The sequence below is a fragment of the Urocampus carinirostris genome, chromosome 1, assembly GCF_059441175.1.
Source record: "Urocampus carinirostris isolate Australia breed hairy pipefish chromosome 1, RoL_Ucar_1.0, whole genome shotgun sequence".
In the NCBI taxonomy this organism is placed as follows: Eukaryota; Metazoa; Chordata; class Actinopteri; order Syngnathiformes; family Syngnathidae; genus Urocampus; species Urocampus carinirostris.
Window position 1 is genome coordinate 29,763,748 of NC_142349.1, and position 21,407 is coordinate 29,785,154.

Sequence of the window (21,407 nt, forward strand, 5' to 3'; positions counted from 1 at the left end):
CCATCCCTTATTGTATTTGTCGGCAGTGCAAGTATACAGACCGTAAAAATGAGGATAATGGCTTCTTTTGTGAACTGTGTATAATGAAAAGATGATCATATAATAGGTGTTTTGGACTTTAATGGTGTAGACCAATCACGTGACATTAGGGCGACCCTGCTTAGATGCATGGATGAAGTAATCCTCTGTTTCCCATCATCAATCTCCTCCCCTGTCTCCCATGTTCAAGGACATGAAACAGTGGAACGTCCTCCTTGTGTACTGCGGGAATACTAACTTCGGTGATGTCTCTTATAGAAGTAGTGATCTGAAAGCACATTACGCACATGGCCGCATTCAATATGTTCATCATAAGGTGCTTAGCGCACTGGCAGTCTAGAAATCACTTTTGACCGCCAAAATGTGGATTGCTCACGCACTTGCCGTCCTGCTGTCCGGAGTTTCACTTCACATGAAGCGGAATAAACCTTGAAATCAAGAAGTCATGATTTTTTCTCGGAGTGTTCGTCTGCTACCTCTTCTGAACGCGCTACACGTTGACTCGGAAACTGACTTTAAATCTCAAGAGTTTTATTGGTAAGTGAAATGATGCTTTTACTCCCTGCATACTTTTATGACTTTTAAAAAATAATTTATAATAAAATGCTATTTTTATATGATAACATTTTCAAAAATAGGAAATATTACATTCCTATGTGTACGCAATAAAATTGCCCTTTTCCAGAGTTGCAATATATTCTAAATTGGTTTTATGCATTCTTCACCTGATTTACTTGATATACTTGTACAAAAATAATTAAAATACTTCAATGTTAAAACCTAGGGTGGATTTGAATCTTGCATCAGAATCACCTGATAAGGTGTTTAGGATTTGTGGATCCAATTCCTATGTATGTCACGTTACACGTGGTTATATATTGCTTCTGGCAAACCTGGTATGATGTGCAACAGCACGTATTGAGCTATCCCTTTTAAAGTGTCTTAAAACGGACACCGTGTCTACAAATCTTTCATCTATTTGTCTCATCAGTCCTATCTTTAGTGTCATCTTTAGATTTAGTTATATAAATCTTGACACAGTGTTATCGAACGGTTCACTGTTCATTAAGTGTTTTCTGTTTAAATGTCAATAACCATATGGAAACAAACAGGTAAAAAAAAGGTCTGAATCCAAACAATACATGCACACACACACACACACACACACACACACACACACACACACACACACACACACACACACACACACACACACACACACACACACACACACACACAAATTTGTTCAAATATTCTAATTTTAATCCATGTCCCCATATGTTCAGGAATACTGTACATCAGGAACATGATGGTGTCTAAACAGAGTACTTAATAATAGGTTTCTTTGAATCCCATGTTATGTCTAAAAAATAGGTTGGCACCTGGCACCCAATAGTTTCAAGTCAAGTCATGTTTATATGTCTAGCCCTTAATCGCAAGGGGTGTCAAAGGGCTGCACAGACCATAGAATATTGCAAACCACAGACTATTATTACACCATCCCCTGATCTAAAACCTACATGAGAGTAAGGAAAAACTCCAAAACCTCAACATGAGGAGAATAAAGAAACCTTGAGAAGTGACCGCACATGAGGTAATCCCTCTTCCAGGATGACCAGGCTTCAACGGATGTTGAGAGAACAAATCATACACAGATATCGTCAACGTAAAATATAGGTAATTCATAAGGTATAGAATAGAAGTGTGTTTTAAGCCTAGATTTAAACAATTCCACTGAGGTTGCAGATCGAATCTCAGTGGGCAGAGCATTCCACAGCACCGGGGCGCGAATGGAGAACACTCTCTAAGCTGCATATCTCTTCTTGGCTCTTGGGATCACTAGTAGACCAGCATTTTCAGAGCGATGGCTCTGGAGCTGACCATAGGGGGAAACTAAATCTGAAAGATATGAGGGAGCAAGTCCATGCATGATTTTGTATACTACCAACAGAACCCTAAAATCACATCTTAAGCAAGTGCAGATATTTGGATTAATAATTTCTCACCAGCACATTGTTTGACCTTTTTTAGTTTGAGTCTCTAAGCTTTTACTCATATGGACATGCCACTACAGAATTGGGAATGGGTAGCAAATTTCGCAACTCACCTTTTTATTATTGCAATGCGCCAAAATTAAGTCTTTGGGGCGAAGACGGAAAACGAAAATGTGATATTTTTAGCCGAAAACACAACACATAAATACCCAAATAAATAAAAAAACATTTATGTCGTTCGGACTTGCTAAAGAGGAAACAATACAAATCATAAATAACTGACTGGCATCTTTACCAGTTGCTCGTTTTCGGTATGTATTTTGTTAATTTCTCATGAACAAAAAATGCATGTGAGCGCTTTTAAAAAATTCCTGTCAGACGGCAAAAACTGGTTAATTCTATGTTGAGTAAAGTGGCTTTTTAGGATAAAAAAATAATTAGCATGTAGCTGCTCCTGAACAGTCCCTAATGACCCCTCTTTTATAAATACATATAGGGGGCATTTTGGGTGCATTTTAATTTTTTTATGGATGAAGCAGTGAATAGTGACAAGAAAACAGGAAATGGGGGGAACCCAGGAGGATGATGGTGAGGCAGTCGACGCATTCTAATGTAACAAACAAGTCACACACACCTATGTGCCCAAAATAATCAAAAAAGTAGTTCAAACTCTTCCTAAAAGAAATGTCACAAAGTACATCTTGACACGATGAACCGTATAGTAAACATGCCCTTCAGTTTTAGGATGTACACATTAGCCAAAGGTGGCTACCAAAAATGATGGTACAGAAGAACGCACAAACTTGAAAGAAAATATCTTCCAGGTAAGAGCATGGCAGAGCTCCTGTTTTGATGACGCTTTCCTTCTCTTTCCTTCCCGTGTGCAATTGGCAGATAATATTAAACTTTTGGTCTGTCCACTTTTGTGGGGCTGTATGTTTTGTCATTCAAATTGTTGAAAATGTTTTTCTCTCGTTGATGATCTGCAATTGAATTGAGTTAACAAATGTTTTGTTTTAGAGTCTTCTGATATTGGGGCATACACGAGAAGGTTATGTTCAGATTTTGCCGTACATCACAATACACATCAGTAGTAAGATAGAGGCGCAATAATTAACCTGCATATGGGGACTAAGCATTTGGTGTCGGCTGAAGTGATGGATGTTTGTTTTTCCTTTCGGGTTGAAATTAGAATTCTCTTTAATGTCAATGATAACAACATTGAGAACATCCTTTCAAGAAGATTACACATGGCACTCTTGGATAAACATGTAATATAAGACATAAACAGTAAAATAATAAGATAATAAAACCTTTTTTTAAAAAAAATAATGGATAAATAGGTGAATATTTACAAGGAAAAAGCTGACGAATATTGTAAGTGCATCAGAATAATAGCGCAATGAACAATAAATCAATGGCATTAGGAGTAAAATACAGTTCTATGAAAATGTTGTGAAATGTATAGGCAGCAGGGATACTGGTCGATAGCCGGGACGGGAGAGCAAGGGCGGTATCGAGTCAGAAAAGAGGTCGGCAACAGGTATCAGGCAGGAAACAGGGCAAAACAGTTCGATGGTCGGGATGGAAGAGCAGGGCAGAAACGGGTCCAGAAACAGTTCGGCAACAGGTATCAGGCAGGAGAAAACAGGGCAGGAAAATGTCGGAAGGTATGGAGCTTGCCTAGCTGGGAAAATAGGTTCGCAAACAGTCTGACACCTTCCTCTTGGAAGCCGGGGGTTTAAAAAGAGTCTTTGAACCAATCAGCACTCGGGCTGTTGGCGCCAATTGGGCAGTCACAGGTGCCCTGAATCAGCAATCATGACAAAAAGAGATGCGGTGGCCGAGTTTCACAGACTGCGGGGGGTTAGGAAGAAAGTCCATAATCCAACGACAGATGGAAGAGTTTGTAAGAAAAGTTTCTCCACCAAGATCCCCAAGATGATGTTGTTGAATGCAGAACTGAACTCCAGGAAGAGCATACTTATATACCACTTTCTTTTCTCTCTTTAGCTCAATTCAGTCTGAAGTGTGGTATTTATGGCATCGTGAATGGAGTCTTTAATGGGCTGGAAACCCAACCTCTCAAATAACTACAGGACCCGGCGTAAGTGTGATAGGCCTGTATTATTGAGGCTGACCACTGTTGACTTCTTGAGGATGCAGATGGTGGAGATTTAAAGGCTGGATGGAATGATAGCCTGGGACAGAGACTGGTTAAAGACTGTGAGAAAAAAAACAGTCAGCTGGTCAGTGCTGTCGCTAAGCACCCTCCCAGGTACTCCATCTGGACCAAATGCTTTTTCTGGGGGTTCACAATCCTTCATGCTTTTAAAGTATCACTCTACTTCTGCTGGTTGTTGGTAGGTGTGGTGCAACTGCACACAGCGTCAGTGTATAACTGTAGGTCATACTTTTAGGTAAGACTACCCAAAATTCCCACAAATATATTACCGACAACCCCCTGTGCTATTCCTTTCCATCAAGTCATATCTTTTAATCCTGCAATGAAATAGTTCTTTGTTGCTTATTTAAAATGTATTTTTGTCGTTGTTTCTCTCCTTTACAAACTTTTCTGTCCCGCTAAAACCCAATATAAATCACATTCCAAGCAAAAAAACGACTATTTTAATTTCTTTTGTTGTAAACTTTCTGTTCGTAAAGCCTTTAAGGACTAATCATGTGCACCATGAGTTAAAAATGGGCAAACACATGCAATAACTTAAGAATTTGAATAAAAATAAGCAATTCTACATTTCTCATCAATGGGAATTATGCTGTTGGTGTCGGTGGATTTGTTCAGACCAAAAAACAATCGACTTTGGCCGGGATGGATCTATTGACACTAACAAAGATGTTATATAACGAAATTGGGAATATGCTTGATTGCTGTTAAGATTGTCGAGAAGGGTTGTTCAAACCTCACATTATTTCTTTGCTGTTATTAGTGTCAATAAATTTGTTCAAACCATACACAAATAAGTACTTTAGACAGCTGTGTCCAAATTTAGGCCCGGAGATTTGAGCCCAACAACCACTATGTTGCTGCCTGTAAAATTAAGTATAAAAACTGTTATTGGCTTTTCCATTTGTTGTACATAGAGCTGAGCTTTTCAAAATACACACATTAAATACTTACTTTAAAGAATAAATCATATTTATCTTTATAACACTGTTGTGAAAAAAAGGAATTTATTTTTGGGAACAGAAATGTGCCGTGTCTGGTTCGAGAGTAAAAAATAATATCTCTTGCTTTCTTTTGGAATGTTGGAATGAGATTAGTTAAGTGTCCAGGGGTGGATATTTTCTGGTGGATTGCAGTCTCAACCAACCCCAAAACTTGTAAAATCCTTAACGGTTTGTCATAAAAAAGCTATCAATGTACTGATACTGTATTAACAATTGCTGTTGTCTCACTTTGGTTAATATAATATACCGGATAAAAGAAAATTAATCAAAGTGGTCCTCTCATCCTTTGATTTTTTTCAGCCTCCTCATAAAAAAGTTGGACTCTCAGGAAATACTTGGTTTAACATTTTGCCATTTATTACAACCACTAAAACTTACTTTTTACTATACTGTTTTGGTTAGTAGACTATTTAAATTTGGCCACTCTGCATCTGTCAATTTATCTTACTATTTGGTGATTTTCGGTAAATCTGTATTATTTCTTATCTTTTTATTTTTTCAACAGAAAACCCATAAAAATAAACTCCACATCCCAAGACGAGCCAATATTCGACATTCTAATTTACCAAATAACCAGAAAATATTTAATCTAATAACCATTAGGTTTACCGACTAAATTATATTCATGGCTGAAATTAGGACTGAGTTGAATGTTTAATCCACTTCTAAAGCTGAATGTCATTACGATCACAAATCACACTTTGTAATGAATTCAAGATCTATCATATAAAAATATGTTCTTTAATAGTGTTCTTCAACAATAACTTACACCGAAAGCATACATTGTTTGACCATTTATCAGCTGTAGCATCCTATCAAAAAGTCTGATATATCATTTGGTCTGCTGTGGCTATCTTAACTCATTCTACTTTTCCATGTGCTTCAACTTCCCACTGCGTGCCCACCGCCAGCTGTAAGTAAAATCTAGTACAGAAGCATCAGGATGAAAAGATGGCAGCCATGCTGTTACCAACGGGTCCTGATGGCTTGCGGCCGTTTACTCGTGAATCCTTGGCTGCCTTGGAGCGGAGGATCGCGGATGAGCAGGCCAAGAATGCCAAGGTTTGCAAGGAGGGCCACAAGAACGTGGACTCATCCAAACCCAGGGTCGACCTGGAGGCAGGCAAGCAGTTGCCGCGAATCTTCGGAGACATCCCCTCAGAACTTGTTGGGGTGCCGCTGGAAGACATTGATCCGTTTTACTTCAAGAACAAGAAGGCAAGTACTTGATGTGTTCATGGTATGTTAACATTTAAATGAGGTGATGTGACTGGCCCCAAATTTAGCTCGGCAATTAGAGATAGAGAGAGACAACCAAACCTTGAAGCTTAGCCTTTAAGCAGTGTCTCTCAACTAGTGGGTCGCTGCTTTCAGTGAGTCGCAAGGCTTTTTTAAGGCAAACTAATGATAAGAATACAAATTAACTTTAATTCAACTACACTTCTTAACACTAGATAGAGACAATGCACTGCAAATGCGAGTATACACCCGTCATTTCACACCGGTAAAGTTTATTTACACATGTTGAGCTTGTCTAAACGCAGATACAGAGAATATATGCGATATGGATTTTATTATATCGAAGACATAGCTACTGAAGCATTAAAAGGGCAGTGAGTATGATTTGACCACTAGATGTCGCTGTATTGGGTAGTGCGACTGGAAATAAGTGCTACCAAGCACAAGAAAGAATACAAACTATGGAGACTCAAAGTGACCAAATCACACTCACTTTCGTCATTTTTTTTGCCAAGCCTTTGCAAGCATCTTGTTTTCTTTTGGCTAACCATAGCAGCAAGATGGCCAAAGATTGTGGAGAGACTCATACTATGTCAAATTGATGTAAATTTCTAAATCTATGATTATGTTTAAAAAAAGCACTTTAATAAGTATTACATGTATTTTTGCTTGTTCCATAAATCAATATTGTTTTTTAAACAATGAAGGACATCTTATTACCAGTAGGTGTTGCTAAAAACCACACACTGTCCCATTAAAGGGAACATTTTTACTTAAAGTCGTTTTGGTTATGCTGGTCCTTGTGTTTTTTGTTTTTGATTTTTTTAAGTAAATACTTTTGAGAATATTTTTTGGGGGTGTTTGGGTCTCGGCTTGTAATTAAGTCACATTAGTTGAGAACCAATGCCTTAACACTCCACTTATTGAAACATGAATATTTTGTTTGTTTGTTTGTTTGTACATGATTCAATTGTTTGTTTGTTTGTACATGATTCAAATTGAATCTTTTCTTCCGGCGCCGTCACGAATGGCAGCCACTCCAGCAGCTCCCGTGTTATTTTCGATTGTTCTCGATTGTTCTCAGCTCAGGGATGCTGCTGGAAATGTGAATTTCCCTTCGGGGATGAACAAAGTATCTATCTATCTATCTATCTATCTATCTATCTATCTATCTATCTTAAAGAACAATAATTAAGACAATGAAGAAAATGTTATCTTAGGTCTCTTTTGTCAGTTCAAATTTACAGCAGATGACTACATGATGTTTTCATCCACTAATGAGGTCCATTTTATATGCGGTAAGAATATTCCAGATTTGCACTTCCGCTAAATGAAAAAAAAGATCTTGTTTGTAAGTTACATGTTATATAAGTCAAGTCACATTTATTTATATAGCCCTTAATCACAAAAATGTCTCAAAGGACTGCACAGGATTACAATTACACAATTACCTGATCTTAAACCAACATGCGGGCAAGGAACAACTCAAAAACTCAGTGTGAGGAAAAAGAGAAACCTTGAGAAGGGACCTCACAAGTGGTAATCCCCCTTTCAGGATGACCAGGGTAAATTAGATTTAGCATTACAGTACACAAACATAGTAAACACTAGGTAACATGTTGAACATGTTGAACATTTGTCCGGAGTAGTTGTAACCAGATGCAAACAAATAAGAAGTAGGTAATTAACCCTTTCAGGCACTAAAGGTATTCTTTTCACAACAAGAGTGCTTGTATTTCAATCAGCAATGTTTTTTTGTCTTGCTTTGTTGGCAGATCTAAGCCATTAATGGGCTGCTTATGGATTATCCACAGACAAAATATTTAAATAAATGCCACATCTGTTCGGTAAAGGTTTCAGGCTTTTTTGCTTTGGAGTTGCCTCCATTATTTCCACTCATATTGCTCTTACATACTGTTATACAGATTTCTAGTGAAGTTTATAACCAGAATGAACACCTCAACTTTTGTAGTTTGATATTCAAAAAATGTACGCCGATCACATATTTTTCAATAACAAAGAATAATTATTTCTGTCTTTTCTTCTCTTCCTCAGACTTTTATCGTACTTAACAAAGGGAAGGCGATCTTCAGATTTAGTGCCACGTCTGCTCTTTACATATTCAGCCCCTTTCATTTCATCAGATCGATTGCCATCAAAGTTTTAGTACATTCATATCCTTTTCATTTTTTTGCAAATGCATTGTGCTGTATTGCATGTAAATGTATTTTTGAAATATAACAAGATAAAAATGTGGGTTTTAAATATCATAGCTGGCTTCTTGTCATAAAATGTATAAATTGTTTTGAATGAATACTATACATATTATGGGCTTTCTCAACAAACACAATTGTTACTATTGTCAGAATATTTACAATATAGAAGCATACTTAAAATAAAGTCCATATTACATAAAACATTTCAATTCCCCAAATATTACATTTATTATTGTTAATAAGCCAAATCTCAATCATTGTAACTGCTATGTGAATATTTGCGATAGTTTTTTCCCCCCAGTTACATTTTTGTTACAGCTTTGCAATAGTAGTCTAGCATCACAAACTAAATCCCCTCTGAGATCCCTTTTTTAATCTCTGATATGAAACAAAAGAGCAAGATGCATCATAACAGCGGCCTATTAACTTTTAGGCCTAAAAGGGAAATTTTTGTGAGGGATTGTTTCTTTATGCAGTATATTCCAAAATCAATTTTTAATTATTTTTGAAACCGCATGGGTTTAAAATGTGTAAACATAGCATTACCTCAAAAATTGTCAGTTGTGAGTTTTTTGCATTATTCATACTCAACATAACAACAATATCAACACCATTGTTAGATACTGCAAATGTTGTTTACTTACCCTAATCTCTTTATCGTAATAATGCCAGTGGCACACACTGTGGTTCGTTGGTGTGTCCTAATGGATAGATATATCCTATGGGATTATATTTGTGTGTTTGCGCGTGTATTACTAAGTGTATTTGTGTCAACTAATATTTTACAGTACTCTTTCCTTACCTTCTTTTCCACATTGTTCAGCCTATTTATAATGTTCACCATTCTGACCAACTGTTGTTTCATGGCTATGTCAGACCCTGCACCATGGACCAAGCACCTTGAGTAAGTCATCACAATATAGTCAGCTGTCACCTCAGGCAAAATACGCAATGTTAAACCCTGATGTGTATGTTCTAATGTAGAGCCGCGCCCAGGCGTAACTGAAGAAACGTGTATGTACACTATACAATGTATAATGCATGCTGAATGCCACATACAATTTGTTACATTGCAATATAAATGAAACTGATCAATTTCCTTTTAGGCCATGCCTCATTTAGAAGGTTTGGTTGAGCTGGGCAGAAGCATGTTTTGCATGCAGCTTCGCACGCCAAAAATAATGTCACTTTACATTTAAATTCAAATCCACTGTTTTGGGAAAAGATTAACCCTTGGGGTTTGGAAAAAACGTTATCTACACTTGGGGTATTTTGACCATGGAATGTCCACGTCTTTGAGGTGTTAAAACGTTCTCATTTCCGAGTTCATTATTTTCTTTTTACTCCCAATCAATCAGAATGTTCAGGGGGACCTTAGCTACACATACATTAGAGTCAAGATCGGGCCTAAAAAAATCCAACCCGACCCGGGCCCAAGGGCATTTAGGCCTTACCAATTGAGCTGGACCAATGAACTTGATTTGAGGGACCGACACCAAAGAAAACCCCAATTTTTATCCGGTTTTTAGGCCGGGCTGGGTTTCTCTTTCGCTGACTTTTTGGGAAAATGATCCATCCAATATTGTTCTTTCTTTTTTTTGTGTGTGTCGCGCGGTGGACGATCTACACGATGGATTCAGTCCAAATTCTGCCCTCCTCTCGCACAGCTTACGCTCAGGCTTACATATATTCTTTTTAATGCCCTCTGTAGAGTGTATTTTTTTTCAATACTTTTTCTTTGATGATAACTCATTAAAAACAATTAAAAAGACATACAGTAATATGTAAGAATACCTACCAAGTGTTAAAGGTGTTTCATTGTGCAACCATTCTTTGTTTAATTTGCAGCTATTGAGAGGTCTTTGTCTTGTTTAGTATCATTCAGGTATTTAATGTTGTAGCTCTATCAAGTGCAGTGGTCTCAAACTTTTGCAACAACCAATTGCAGCCTGCGTGACGATAGTTTGAGGCCCGCACAAGTCTGTTATGGATACCTCTGTTCTGATAAGTTAGGCAGGGCTCGAAATTGGGAAACAATTCACTCGTAAATGCAGCCATAATAACAATGCTTACGGTAAAAAAGAAAAGAAAAAAAGTTTCCAAAACTCAAGGTCAATCTCTAGTATATTTTAAACATGTTGCTTTGAAGTCGGTGTATTTGGCCTGCCGAGGAGGAATTTGTGTGTCATATGTATGCCAACTTAATTTATGTGCTATATATTTTTAAATACAGAACTGTAACTCAGAAAAGTATTATATTTTCACTATATTTTCAAGCAAAACCATATTGATGTAGTTGCCTTATGGGGCCTTGATTACAAAATATGTCAGTTCTACTCTGCATTAAAATGCAGTTATGAGATTTGACACCTATAGTTGAGAGGGCCAATGTTGTTGGATATTTTTTTTTTACTGCATTAAATTGGTATTAAAATAATTATTTACTTCAGTTTGATATCTCATTAAGTGTCTCACATTTTGCCATTCCTTTATAATTGCAGTTACGACAGAAAATATTATTTCTGAATTTTCATCCATTTTTAAAAACAATTGTCAGTTCAGTAGTGCATGGGATATTTCAGTCTATTCTTTTGTGCATGTCTTCATTTAACACACTTCTCTTCATTTTTCTTTTCTATCGACTTATTTTCAGGTATACTTTCACTGCCATTTACACTTTTGAGTCTGCAATAAAGATATTTGCTCGAGGTTTCTGCATCGTTCCTTTCACTTTTTTGAGGGACCCATGGAACTGGCTGGACTTCAGTGTCATTGTTATGGCGTAAGTAAGAAATTATGTGCTGTCAAAGTTTAAGCCTTTGAGTGTTTTCCCCAGGCGTTCATGTTTCCACTCAGGTGCCCAAAATAATGATGGGAGGTCGATTGGCAAGACCTAATTGTCCCTTGGTGTAAAAGGTTGTGTGTCTTTGTGTGCCCTGTGGTTGGCTAGAACGGAATGGAAATGGATTGTTCTTTACCCATTTGCCAAAGGAATTCAATCATTTTTAGTCATTCACAGAGTTGATAAATGAAAGTTAATAATTCAAAAACTTACTTTGGACTGCGATATATTTTAATGACTTTTTAGTCAATGCATTGGTGGCATTTGGAGTATATGACAGTTTCTCAAATGACACACGTTGATTTATATGGATCAAATGCTACGTTTAACTGCAGTCAAATTTCCGTTTGGAAACAGAGTTCTGATTATGTAAAGACATGTTAATGCGCACAATAATACGTTCAGGGTTTTAGTCCGATAACGAGTATTCTGTTTACATTGTTGGGTTAGTCCTTTTAATTTCAGATTATTTTTGCATGTATATGCATTTAATTAATCCTATTGCTTGTTCATGCGCGCAGATTCCTTCATCTGAGATATTTTATGTCCCAAAGCATTGTCCGACCTGTAACACAGAGTCAAATGATACACCAAACTCCATTTACTTGAAAAAAAGCTTCATGTGTAATAGTTGATTTCTAAAGGACATTTCAATCTTGTTTTCTGCTCCTACGGAAAAAACGGCACAGGTGTATCCGTTCATATATAGCGGATGTCACAGTTGTATCCATAGTGCATAGTGTAGGTCTATGCTTGTGCCTTGCCACTTACGAGCACATATTGTACTAAACACTTGAGACACAGCAATGGAGCTCACCTTTCAAGCGCGGATTAGACCAGGGCAATACTATGTTGAATTTGGTGAGTGACACGAATCTTTATTTAATGTAATTGCTATTTGCCCTCATTATTTGGAATAGTCTTAAACACCATGTATATAGGGTTATTCGCCTCACGAGATGTAAACAATTCATTTGGATTCCTCCAAAAATCCAATCAGCTGTTTTTACACTGAAACCGAATTCCATTTTTAATTTTCTCTTACCAAATTCCAGATATGTTACAGAATTTATTGACCTTGGAAACGTCTCAGCCCTCAGAACCTTCAGAGTGCTCCGAGCTCTAAAAACTATTTCAGTTATCCCAGGTAATACACATCTACTAACCATCTAACATCTGTTTTAGTTGTTAACACCTGACCCATCTGTGTAATCCATGCAGGTCTGAAGACCATTGTAGGAGCTCTGATACAGTCTGTGAAGAAGCTAGCAGATGTCATGATACTGACCGTGTTTTGTCTGAGCGTGTTTGCACTTATCGGCCTACAGCTCTTTATGGGGCTATTGCGGCAAAAGTGCGTCCGCAGCCTCGCACACTGCATAAACTCCTCTTATAGTCCCAATATGTCATTCATGTGCAACAACAGAACCTGGAACTCTTTCGAGGACTTTCTTACCAGTGAAGGTCAGTCCAAATTGTAATGCTGGCACAGTAGAGATTTTATATATGAATGGCACTCATAAAATAACTTATTTTTATTTATTTTAGATAATTTATACAAAATTGAAGGAGCAAAGGATGCTTTAATATGCGGCTACAGCAGCGATGCTGGGTAAGTTGCCAATTTAGAATTATATGCATGCCATTATGTAACAGTTGAACATGGCTTTTGATAACATGCGTGTCATGCTTGCGGGCCTCGGGCCCTGTGCAACCAGTCTTTACAGAACCAGGACAAAGGGATACAAAGACAAGATGACGTAGCTCTATATTTTAGTCCATGACATAATGTACACAGAAGCGATACCATCAGAAGGACAGGACAGGTTTTGAGGGAGTGCTGTAGCGTGAGAGACTGAGCACAAGACGACATGCAGTGTGGATTATCACCCTGGTGCCATTGGCACCCTGCACTGAGGGACACAGCGTTGCCAGCTGGAGAGAGACAGGGGTCTTTGGAGATTTCATCATCTCAAAAGCTTCACATAGTGATGAGGTTGAATCAGAATAGAGTGGATCATTGGACTGAATAGTGCCCAGCAGTTATCGTACAGAAAATACATCTTTGATTTCTTCATATTTTGTCATAATTATTACTGAACACGTGCATAAGAAAATACAAACAATGTATTAGAAATTTAGAAATTAAGTCTCTATGCTCGGAGTGGGGGACTTTGTTACTGGTGTCACACTGTGCCTGTCCCAGGAAATGTGTGACACCATCCAAATATTGCCTATCAGCTTACATACGGAATAATCCTATAAATCTGCAAATGCTGTTGAAACAAGCACAACAGGATGACTCGGCCCATGCCAGCCCAGTTCAGGGGTTATAGTGGACTAAATACCCATCTGTGTAACTCTGAATTCCTGCTTGAACAAATTCCTTGTCAGACCGAAAGTGTTATTGTTCAGATTTATGCAAGGAGGGTTTTAAGCCATGCTTTATATTTTCCTGAATATAAGTCACTGTATTTTTCATAGGATGGCTTTTCTTACAACTTGCGTATTGTCCAAAGCAACTATTACATCAAAATATACATAGAATTTTGCAAACAGGACATGATGTCGTGGATGTACTGTATCTGATGCCAAGTTTCCATTCAATCGTTCTATTCTGATTGGAAAGATAGAGGGCTTTTCACTCTAAAGCTGCATTAATGCACTTACAGCACTAGGCTTCGCATTCATCCCAGGACTAAGCAAAACACATGAGTCAGAATTCAGTCCTTGAGTCCTGGAGGTCAACAACTTTTAAAGCTATTCCCTTATTACATTAACAAGGTTGAAATCCAGCTTTCTGCAAGGCATGCTGATGAATCAGGTGTGTCTTATAGCTATACAATTTCCTGGTATTTTATTTGTTTTTTGATCATTTCAAATTGTGTACACCGTATACCAATTTTTGAACATAATTTGAACATAAGTTATTCTGATCTCGTCTTGCCCCTTTCGGTTCAAATCCGGATCGTCTCAGTCACTGGTAGCAGACGACAGCGTCATCGTAGATTGATCTTGTCACGTTACACCAGCAAATGTTAACCTTGAGAAAGCATTTATTTTTACATAGTCTACATAGTCTACTTTTCTTTGAGTAAATAGGTGCCGCCTTGTTTTTACAAAGTTTAGTAATTACTTAATAAGGGAGATAGCAATTGGATGAGGTTGACAGGAATGATGTTTAGAGAGCGAAAGCTCTAAAACATGCAAAGCTCTGGGCCGATTGTGATTCCGTTTGTCATGCCTGAAATAAAAGATGATTCACTATTGTGCTTGCTAAGAGTGGATACAACCTTCACAGCATGTTGGACTTCCTTTACTCAAGTAAAACTTTGCGAGGAGTAAATGAACGCAAATATCTATTCTTTCCACGCCAAAGTAGTTGGGCAACTTTGGATGCACAGCAAATTGTTTCCAACATTTTTATTATACTAAGATTGTCAACATTCAAAACTGCCTGGCATACTTGGCCAACACCAATTTACGCTGATGTGCATTTCATTTCTTCTTAAAAAAATATTGTAAGCACATCATATTAAATTCTCTGGAAAGAAAATGTAATTAAATTTACAATAGGGTAGTGTATTTGCAAAACAATCATAATATGTGCAAATCCTGTCTTGTAGAAATCAAGAAATCAAACATAACATACATAAGCAACCCCCGCACACAGCCATTGCCAACGTTAGATGAACAACATTAGGTGCTCTAGTAGCCAAAACAAATCCAAAAAGTTATTTAGCTGTTAAACTAACTAGAATTGTGAATTAACAATAAACTTGGGTGGTGTATTAGTCATTTCTTAATTGGGTTTTTACCTTTCTTGCTATTAAAAGATAAACAAAAAACCTGCATTGTGCGCTTTTGAATGTGAGGTTGTCATTAATTTCACTTATTAAAAACTGTTAATTTTGACAATGAAGGCATTCTCTTCTCTTGTCTTCTCTTCTATTCTATTGTATTCTATTCTATCTTATCCTATCCTATCCTATTCTATTATTTCTAGCATGACGTTAAAGGTACTACCGTGTTTCCTTGGTGATCAAATAGTTTGGAATGTTGTTGTTGTTAATACCACCCATTCACCTATATTTCTAAAAAAGCACAGGGACATAATCTCCTAAGAAGCAAAATCTGACTCAGCGACTTGTGTTCATTTCAGAGGGAAAAGCAGATACGCTTAAGGGCATTAAAGGGGAAACTGCATAATTTTAGGTCAGTAAGATCAGAGAGATCCAGCTGTTTCACAGTTTACCTACAAGTCACTCTTCTGTTCTTTTAAAGCTAGCTTTTTTTACATACATTCTCAGTTACCCCCACCCCCTACTATCAAAAAAATATGTAAAATATAAATAAAAGCCCAGCACACTTAAATTTGCAATGTTAATGTGAGTTTTTTTCCCGTTTTCTAACATAATAGGTAGATAGATAGATAGATAGATAGATAGATAGATAGATAGATAGATAGATAGATAGATAGATAGATAGATAGATAGATAGATAGATAGATAGATAGATAGATAGATAGATAGATAGATAGATAGATAGATAGATAGATAGATAGATAGATAGATAGATAGATAGATAGATAGATAGATAGATAGATAGATGGATAGATGGATAGATGGATAGATAGATGGATGGATGGATGGATGGATGGATAGATAGATAGATAGATAGATAGATAGATAGATAGATAGATAGATAGATAGATACTTTATTCATCCCCGCAGGGAAATTCACATTTCCAGCAGCATCCCTTCGCTGAGAACAATACAATAATAAAGCAAAAGGAATACAATATACAAATACCCAATGTGACGTGCTAATACCCACTGTAGCGTGTTGTGTAGAGTATTTAAATAGTGCTACATAAAATACACACTGCAATAAAAGTACGGTAATATGCAATGTAGGGGGTGTGGTTTAATGTGGGCCTTTACTCCGCCGGGTGGAGTTAAAGAGCCTCATGGCATGAGGAAGAAAAGATCTCTTCAGTCTGTCCGTGGTACAAGACAGTGACAGCAGTCTGTCGCTGAAGCTGCTCTTCTGTCTGGATATAATGCTGTGTAGTGGATGTGATAATGGTCCATGATTGACCGCAGCTTTTTAATAGTTTTAATAGTAAAAAAGATCATCAACTATTGTGCCATGTTGATGGGAACTTCCTATGGGTGGCTGTGGAGACAAGATATTAAGCAGGTCAGGATGGAGGGCGTAAAACATAGAGGATGCTTAATCTTTTGAGTGTATTCCAACAAGTAATCCCTGAGTAGATTTCCAAATTAAAGCTTTGGATAGGGTATGATGACACAAACACACGCAGCCAAGCCTGCACAGACACTACAAGGCCCAAGTGTGGACAAAAATACAGCCTACGTTCAAATTCAAATACAGGGACATTCAAAACTGACAAACGATACTCGCTTGACTCCTATTAATATGGTAGTGCATGAAATTACAGAGGTTGGTAATGACATACAGGTTTACAACAGGATATTTGCATGAATGGTCTGTTGTAGGTGTGTTTTCATTTGCACCCCAGCTCTACCAAGATTCTACTTTGGCATGTGAGGAAGAAATGACAGGTTACATTTTTATTAGTTAAATAATGTACAGTAATAGTGTAGAGTAGGGGTTTTGCAACCTTTCACTAACCGGGCATTGGATAGAAACTTTGTTAGACTGGGCACGATTCAAGAAAGTGTTGAGCTTAAAGCAAAAGTTACAATGATGATGATTATAATGAAAAACAAGTCTCTTCTCCTGACTTTTATATATTAGTGAACATGCTAGCCCAACCGGCTGTTTGTCGGTGAGATGTCCAGCTGTTTTCACAGCAGTAGTCTTCACCCAGCTGTTTTGCTGTCATTATGAAATTATTCTGCACTCAGATTGACATGACAGCCCAGCTTGTTCTGTGCTGGCAGACCTAAATGTTTGCTCTAATGCCACCACGCTGACAATGAAGATCAGAAAATTGAGGGAACCAACTAAAAAAATGTGATTTGAACCTGTTTGGTATCCATCTGGCTCATTGTATAATCTCTTTTGCTGCGTTGCATTTTAGTGCAGCAGAGTGGGATGAATTTCAAGTGCCCTTCTCAGTCAAAATAACAGCGATGATAGCGGCGATATAGACTTACTGAGTCACCCGCTTTTGTCTGCTCTGAGCCAAAGGCCACGGGTTTCCATTTTTAACCCTGTTACAGCAGCGTGCACACAAATGCGGCTAGATCTTTGCCAGATGCGTTTTCATTTAATTGTTCAGTGCTTTTGCAGAACCAGACTTTCCTGTAGTAATGTTTACGTTTATTTCCATTACAGGAAGTGTCCGGAAGGATTTGAATGCCTTAAGGTTGGAAGAAATCCAAACTATGGCTACACAAGCTTTGATTCTTTCGGCTGGGCTTTTCTCGCACTTTTCCGCCTCATGACACAGGACTACTGGGAAAAACTATTTCACCAGGTTACTTTTTCAGTTTATTAACACTGTGAATTTTATATTGTTCGTTAAAAATTTGTTAAATACTTGTGTAACCAGATGCACAGAACATGTCATATTTTCTTCTTCCTATTATTATAATAATACTGCTTGTCTTGCTTCACTATTACATCCCCAACCCTGTCAACACCATGTCAGCCTCAGTCGTAAAGTCCAACCAAATCATTTCAACATTGTATATGCACAACAAAAAACTGAAAAGTAGGTGTTTTTATTGGCCCGTTCTTTCAGCTCCGTTAAATTACTTCAGATGTTCCCTGATAATTTCTACATGATCCAATGTCGACCTAAATGACTAACATTGACAAATAGAGTGCATTAAGTCTCCGTTTAAATGCACCTGCTCTATGATGGTCTCAGAGCTCTTTGAAAGCAGACAATGAAGAACAGAAACCATTATGAAGAACGAAGAATACACCAGGCGGGTCCAGGTTAAAGTTATGGAAACAATCAAAGCAGGAATGGGATACAATAAGATTTCAAAAAATGTGCACATCTCCCAGAACACTGTACAAGCAATACCATCGAAAACCACTGCATAAAACCACTGCAGACCTACCAAGATCGGGCCGTCCCTCTAAACAAGGAGAAAACAAATCAGAGAAAGCATAAAAGGGGCTTATGATCACATTGGATAACCTGCATGCCTACACAACTGAGATGGGGAAATCTGTGCATAAGACAACTATTAGTCGTACTCTGCATAATCTTTCTTTTATAGAAGTGTAGCAAAAAGAAAGCCTTTTCTGACAGAATACCATAAAAAGGCCCATGAAGCCGCATGGGAGACACAAATAGCATGTGAAACAAGGTGCCCTGGTCAGATGAGACTTCTTTGGCTAAATGCAAAGTGTTACATTTGGTGCAGGAGTAACACTGCACATCACCCTGAAAACACCATTACCACCATCAAACATGGTGGTGGTGGCATCATGCTATGCAGTTGCCTTTCTTCAGAAGAGACTGGGAAGTTTATTAGAGTTGATGTAAAGTTAGGTGGAGCCAAATACAGGGTGATTCTGGCACAAAAACTGTTGGAGACGGCAAGAAACCTGATAATGGGGCACAGGTCCACCTTCCAACAAATGACTGGGCAAATATTTATCTTTCAAGATATGCAATACTTATAGAGACGTATCCAAAAAGACTCTTGGCTGTGATCAGAGCAAAAGGAGGCTGGACAAAGTATTAACTCGAAGGCGGACAATATTTTTGCAACGCTCACTTTTCTATTTATTATTTGTTAGCACAATATGCAATGTTGTATAAATTTGGTTATTGAATAATAGAAGATATTTTGAGTTTTTTATCTATGAGTTTAAAGCCTGAAATATGGCTATAAGCCGAAAAGTTCTTGGGGGCCCAAAGCACTGTACGATGGTTGTCATTTCTCAAGCAGATAATCAGAGAAATGTATCAAGATGTAACTCTTTAAATGAGATGAAACAGAATATATGACTATAAATTGTAAAATTCCACCTTTGGTTTAATGCTACCATTCCTCCATCCATCTACCCATTCATCCATACATTCAATATTACTAACGAACCTCCATGGATTGTTTTCTTCATTAAAGATGAAGAAAGACTTGGAAAATCCATTCAGATATTCTAAAATGGTATTTTAAAATAAGTGACCTGATCATTCTACAACAACACTTACAGTATACTGGTATATCTGTGTTTTTCATCTTCAAGACTCTGCGCTCAGCTGGAAAGACGTACATGGTGTTCTTTGTACTGGTAATCTTCATGGGCTCTTTCTACTTGGTGAACTTGATCCTGGCCGTTGTCGCCATGGCTTATGAGGAACAGAATCAGGCGACCATCGCTGAGGCCTGGCAAAAGGAGAGGGAGTTTCAAATGGCCATGGAACATCTCCGTCGGGAGCAAAGAGTATGCCCTTAGAAAATGAACACAGAGTATTTGCATTTAGTTCCCATTTTTCACGATGACTCTTTGTGTGAAGCTGGCAGCAAAAAGGCAAGCACAGGAGACAGACTCCGTCCTGTCCCCTGAGTTGTCTCCTTTCAGCACAAAGTTGGGAAGCATGCGGCGATGCAGCACGAAGCGGAAACGATCTCACAGGACGTTATCAGAAGAGACTGCACTGGGAGTTGAAGACAGACTTGACTTACTGGAGGAGCCAAAGGTACCTCATACAGTCAGTAAATCAATTTTTGTACAGAAATACAAATTCTTACCAATTGATTACTGCGCCCATCTCTGATTAGAATATGTATTTCTGTTTCTGTAGCCTCCTTTATCTCCCCTGCCGGTCCACCCCCTTCTGGCCACCCTCTCTTCTCACCCGCTGAGCACTAGGAGAGGAAGCCAGAACAGTATCTTCAGCTCTTTTCGGTTGCGCCACAACTCTGAAGGTGACTTTGCAGACGATGAGCACAGCATCCATGGGGATGCCTTCAGAAGCCGTGCCAGTTCAATTGCAATGCACTGGAAGAGGAGGACAGGCAGTATGAGGAGCCAAAGCTCCCAGATCTTCATGCCCAGTCTCACATTAAACGGACGGCTCAACGTTTCATTAGACCACAATGGTATCGCCACTGTTGGACCGCACATCCTTAGCTCCCTGCCTGCTTACAGTATGGAGAGGATCAAGGAGGACACAGTGAGAATCAAATATGTATTTCGCAGCAGCATTTTCAAAGATTGGATTTTGTTGTTAAGAATATATGTTCCACAGAAGCCCACCAATGAAGCAGATAATGTCCAAAGGCCCCTACTTCAACCATCACCAACAGTGACCGAGCAACCTCCAGTCCGCAGGAAAAGAGGACTAAGCTCTGTCAGCTTTTTCAGTGATGCCATGGATGGTTAGTGTACAAAACACTCCAATATGCAGGAAAAAAATACTTCATTTTAGTAATTGGAACATAGTAACATGATAAACAGCACATTTACATGTTTTTGTTATGTTATTACATATTTACCAATTGATTACTGGGTTTGTCCTAACAGCACTTTAAATGGGAATTTATTACCTGAAAAATGCATTTCAAATAAATTTGATTTGATTTGATAAAAATGACATACAGTGGTACTTCATCATACAAGCTAATTTGTTCCAGGATTGTGCTCGTAGTTCGAATTGCACCTCTAACTAACACATTCTCCCAATATGAAAAATTGCAAACTAATTGGTCCGTTCCTGTCCTCAAAGAACATCCAAGTGAACCCTAAATAGTTACCAAACAAATTTTCCTGGTCAATAAAAATACATTCACAAAGTAATCAAACATGTAAAAAAATACTGTAATAAAATACCTGTCAATCAATATGTTTTCCCCCTATCATATACGATTTTTGATCATTACAATCTTTTTTGTTAGACCAATCTCTTCTTGCGGCAAGGGTGATGCACAT

General features: G+C 37.9%; 1 protein-coding gene across 1 annotated transcript in view; it reads left to right on the top strand.

The window, feature by feature from the left end:
• Window positions 1-256: 256 nt before the first annotated feature.
• Window positions 257-21,407, top strand: part of LOC148374243 (sodium channel protein type 2 subunit alpha-like) — a 49,005-nt gene continuing 27,854 nt past the window's right edge. The window contains exons 1-13 of the mRNA XM_088334188.1: window positions 257-576; window positions 6,134-6,440; window positions 8,517-8,635; window positions 9,492-9,581; window positions 11,331-11,459; window positions 12,575-12,666; window positions 12,741-12,983; window positions 13,068-13,131; window positions 17,847-17,988; window positions 19,722-19,919; window positions 19,993-20,175; window positions 20,281-20,652; window positions 20,728-20,857. Of these exons, the coding sequence (XP_088190314.1) occupies window positions 6,174-6,440; window positions 8,517-8,635; window positions 9,492-9,581; window positions 11,331-11,459; window positions 12,575-12,666; window positions 12,741-12,983; window positions 13,068-13,131; window positions 17,847-17,988; window positions 19,722-19,919; window positions 19,993-20,175; window positions 20,281-20,652; window positions 20,728-20,857 (2,029 nt within the window). The 5' untranslated portion in view covers window positions 257-576; window positions 6,134-6,173. The remainder of the gene's footprint in view (window positions 577-6,133; window positions 6,441-8,516; window positions 8,636-9,491; window positions 9,582-11,330; window positions 11,460-12,574; window positions 12,667-12,740; window positions 12,984-13,067; window positions 13,132-17,846; window positions 17,989-19,721; window positions 19,920-19,992; window positions 20,176-20,280; window positions 20,653-20,727; window positions 20,858-21,407) is intronic.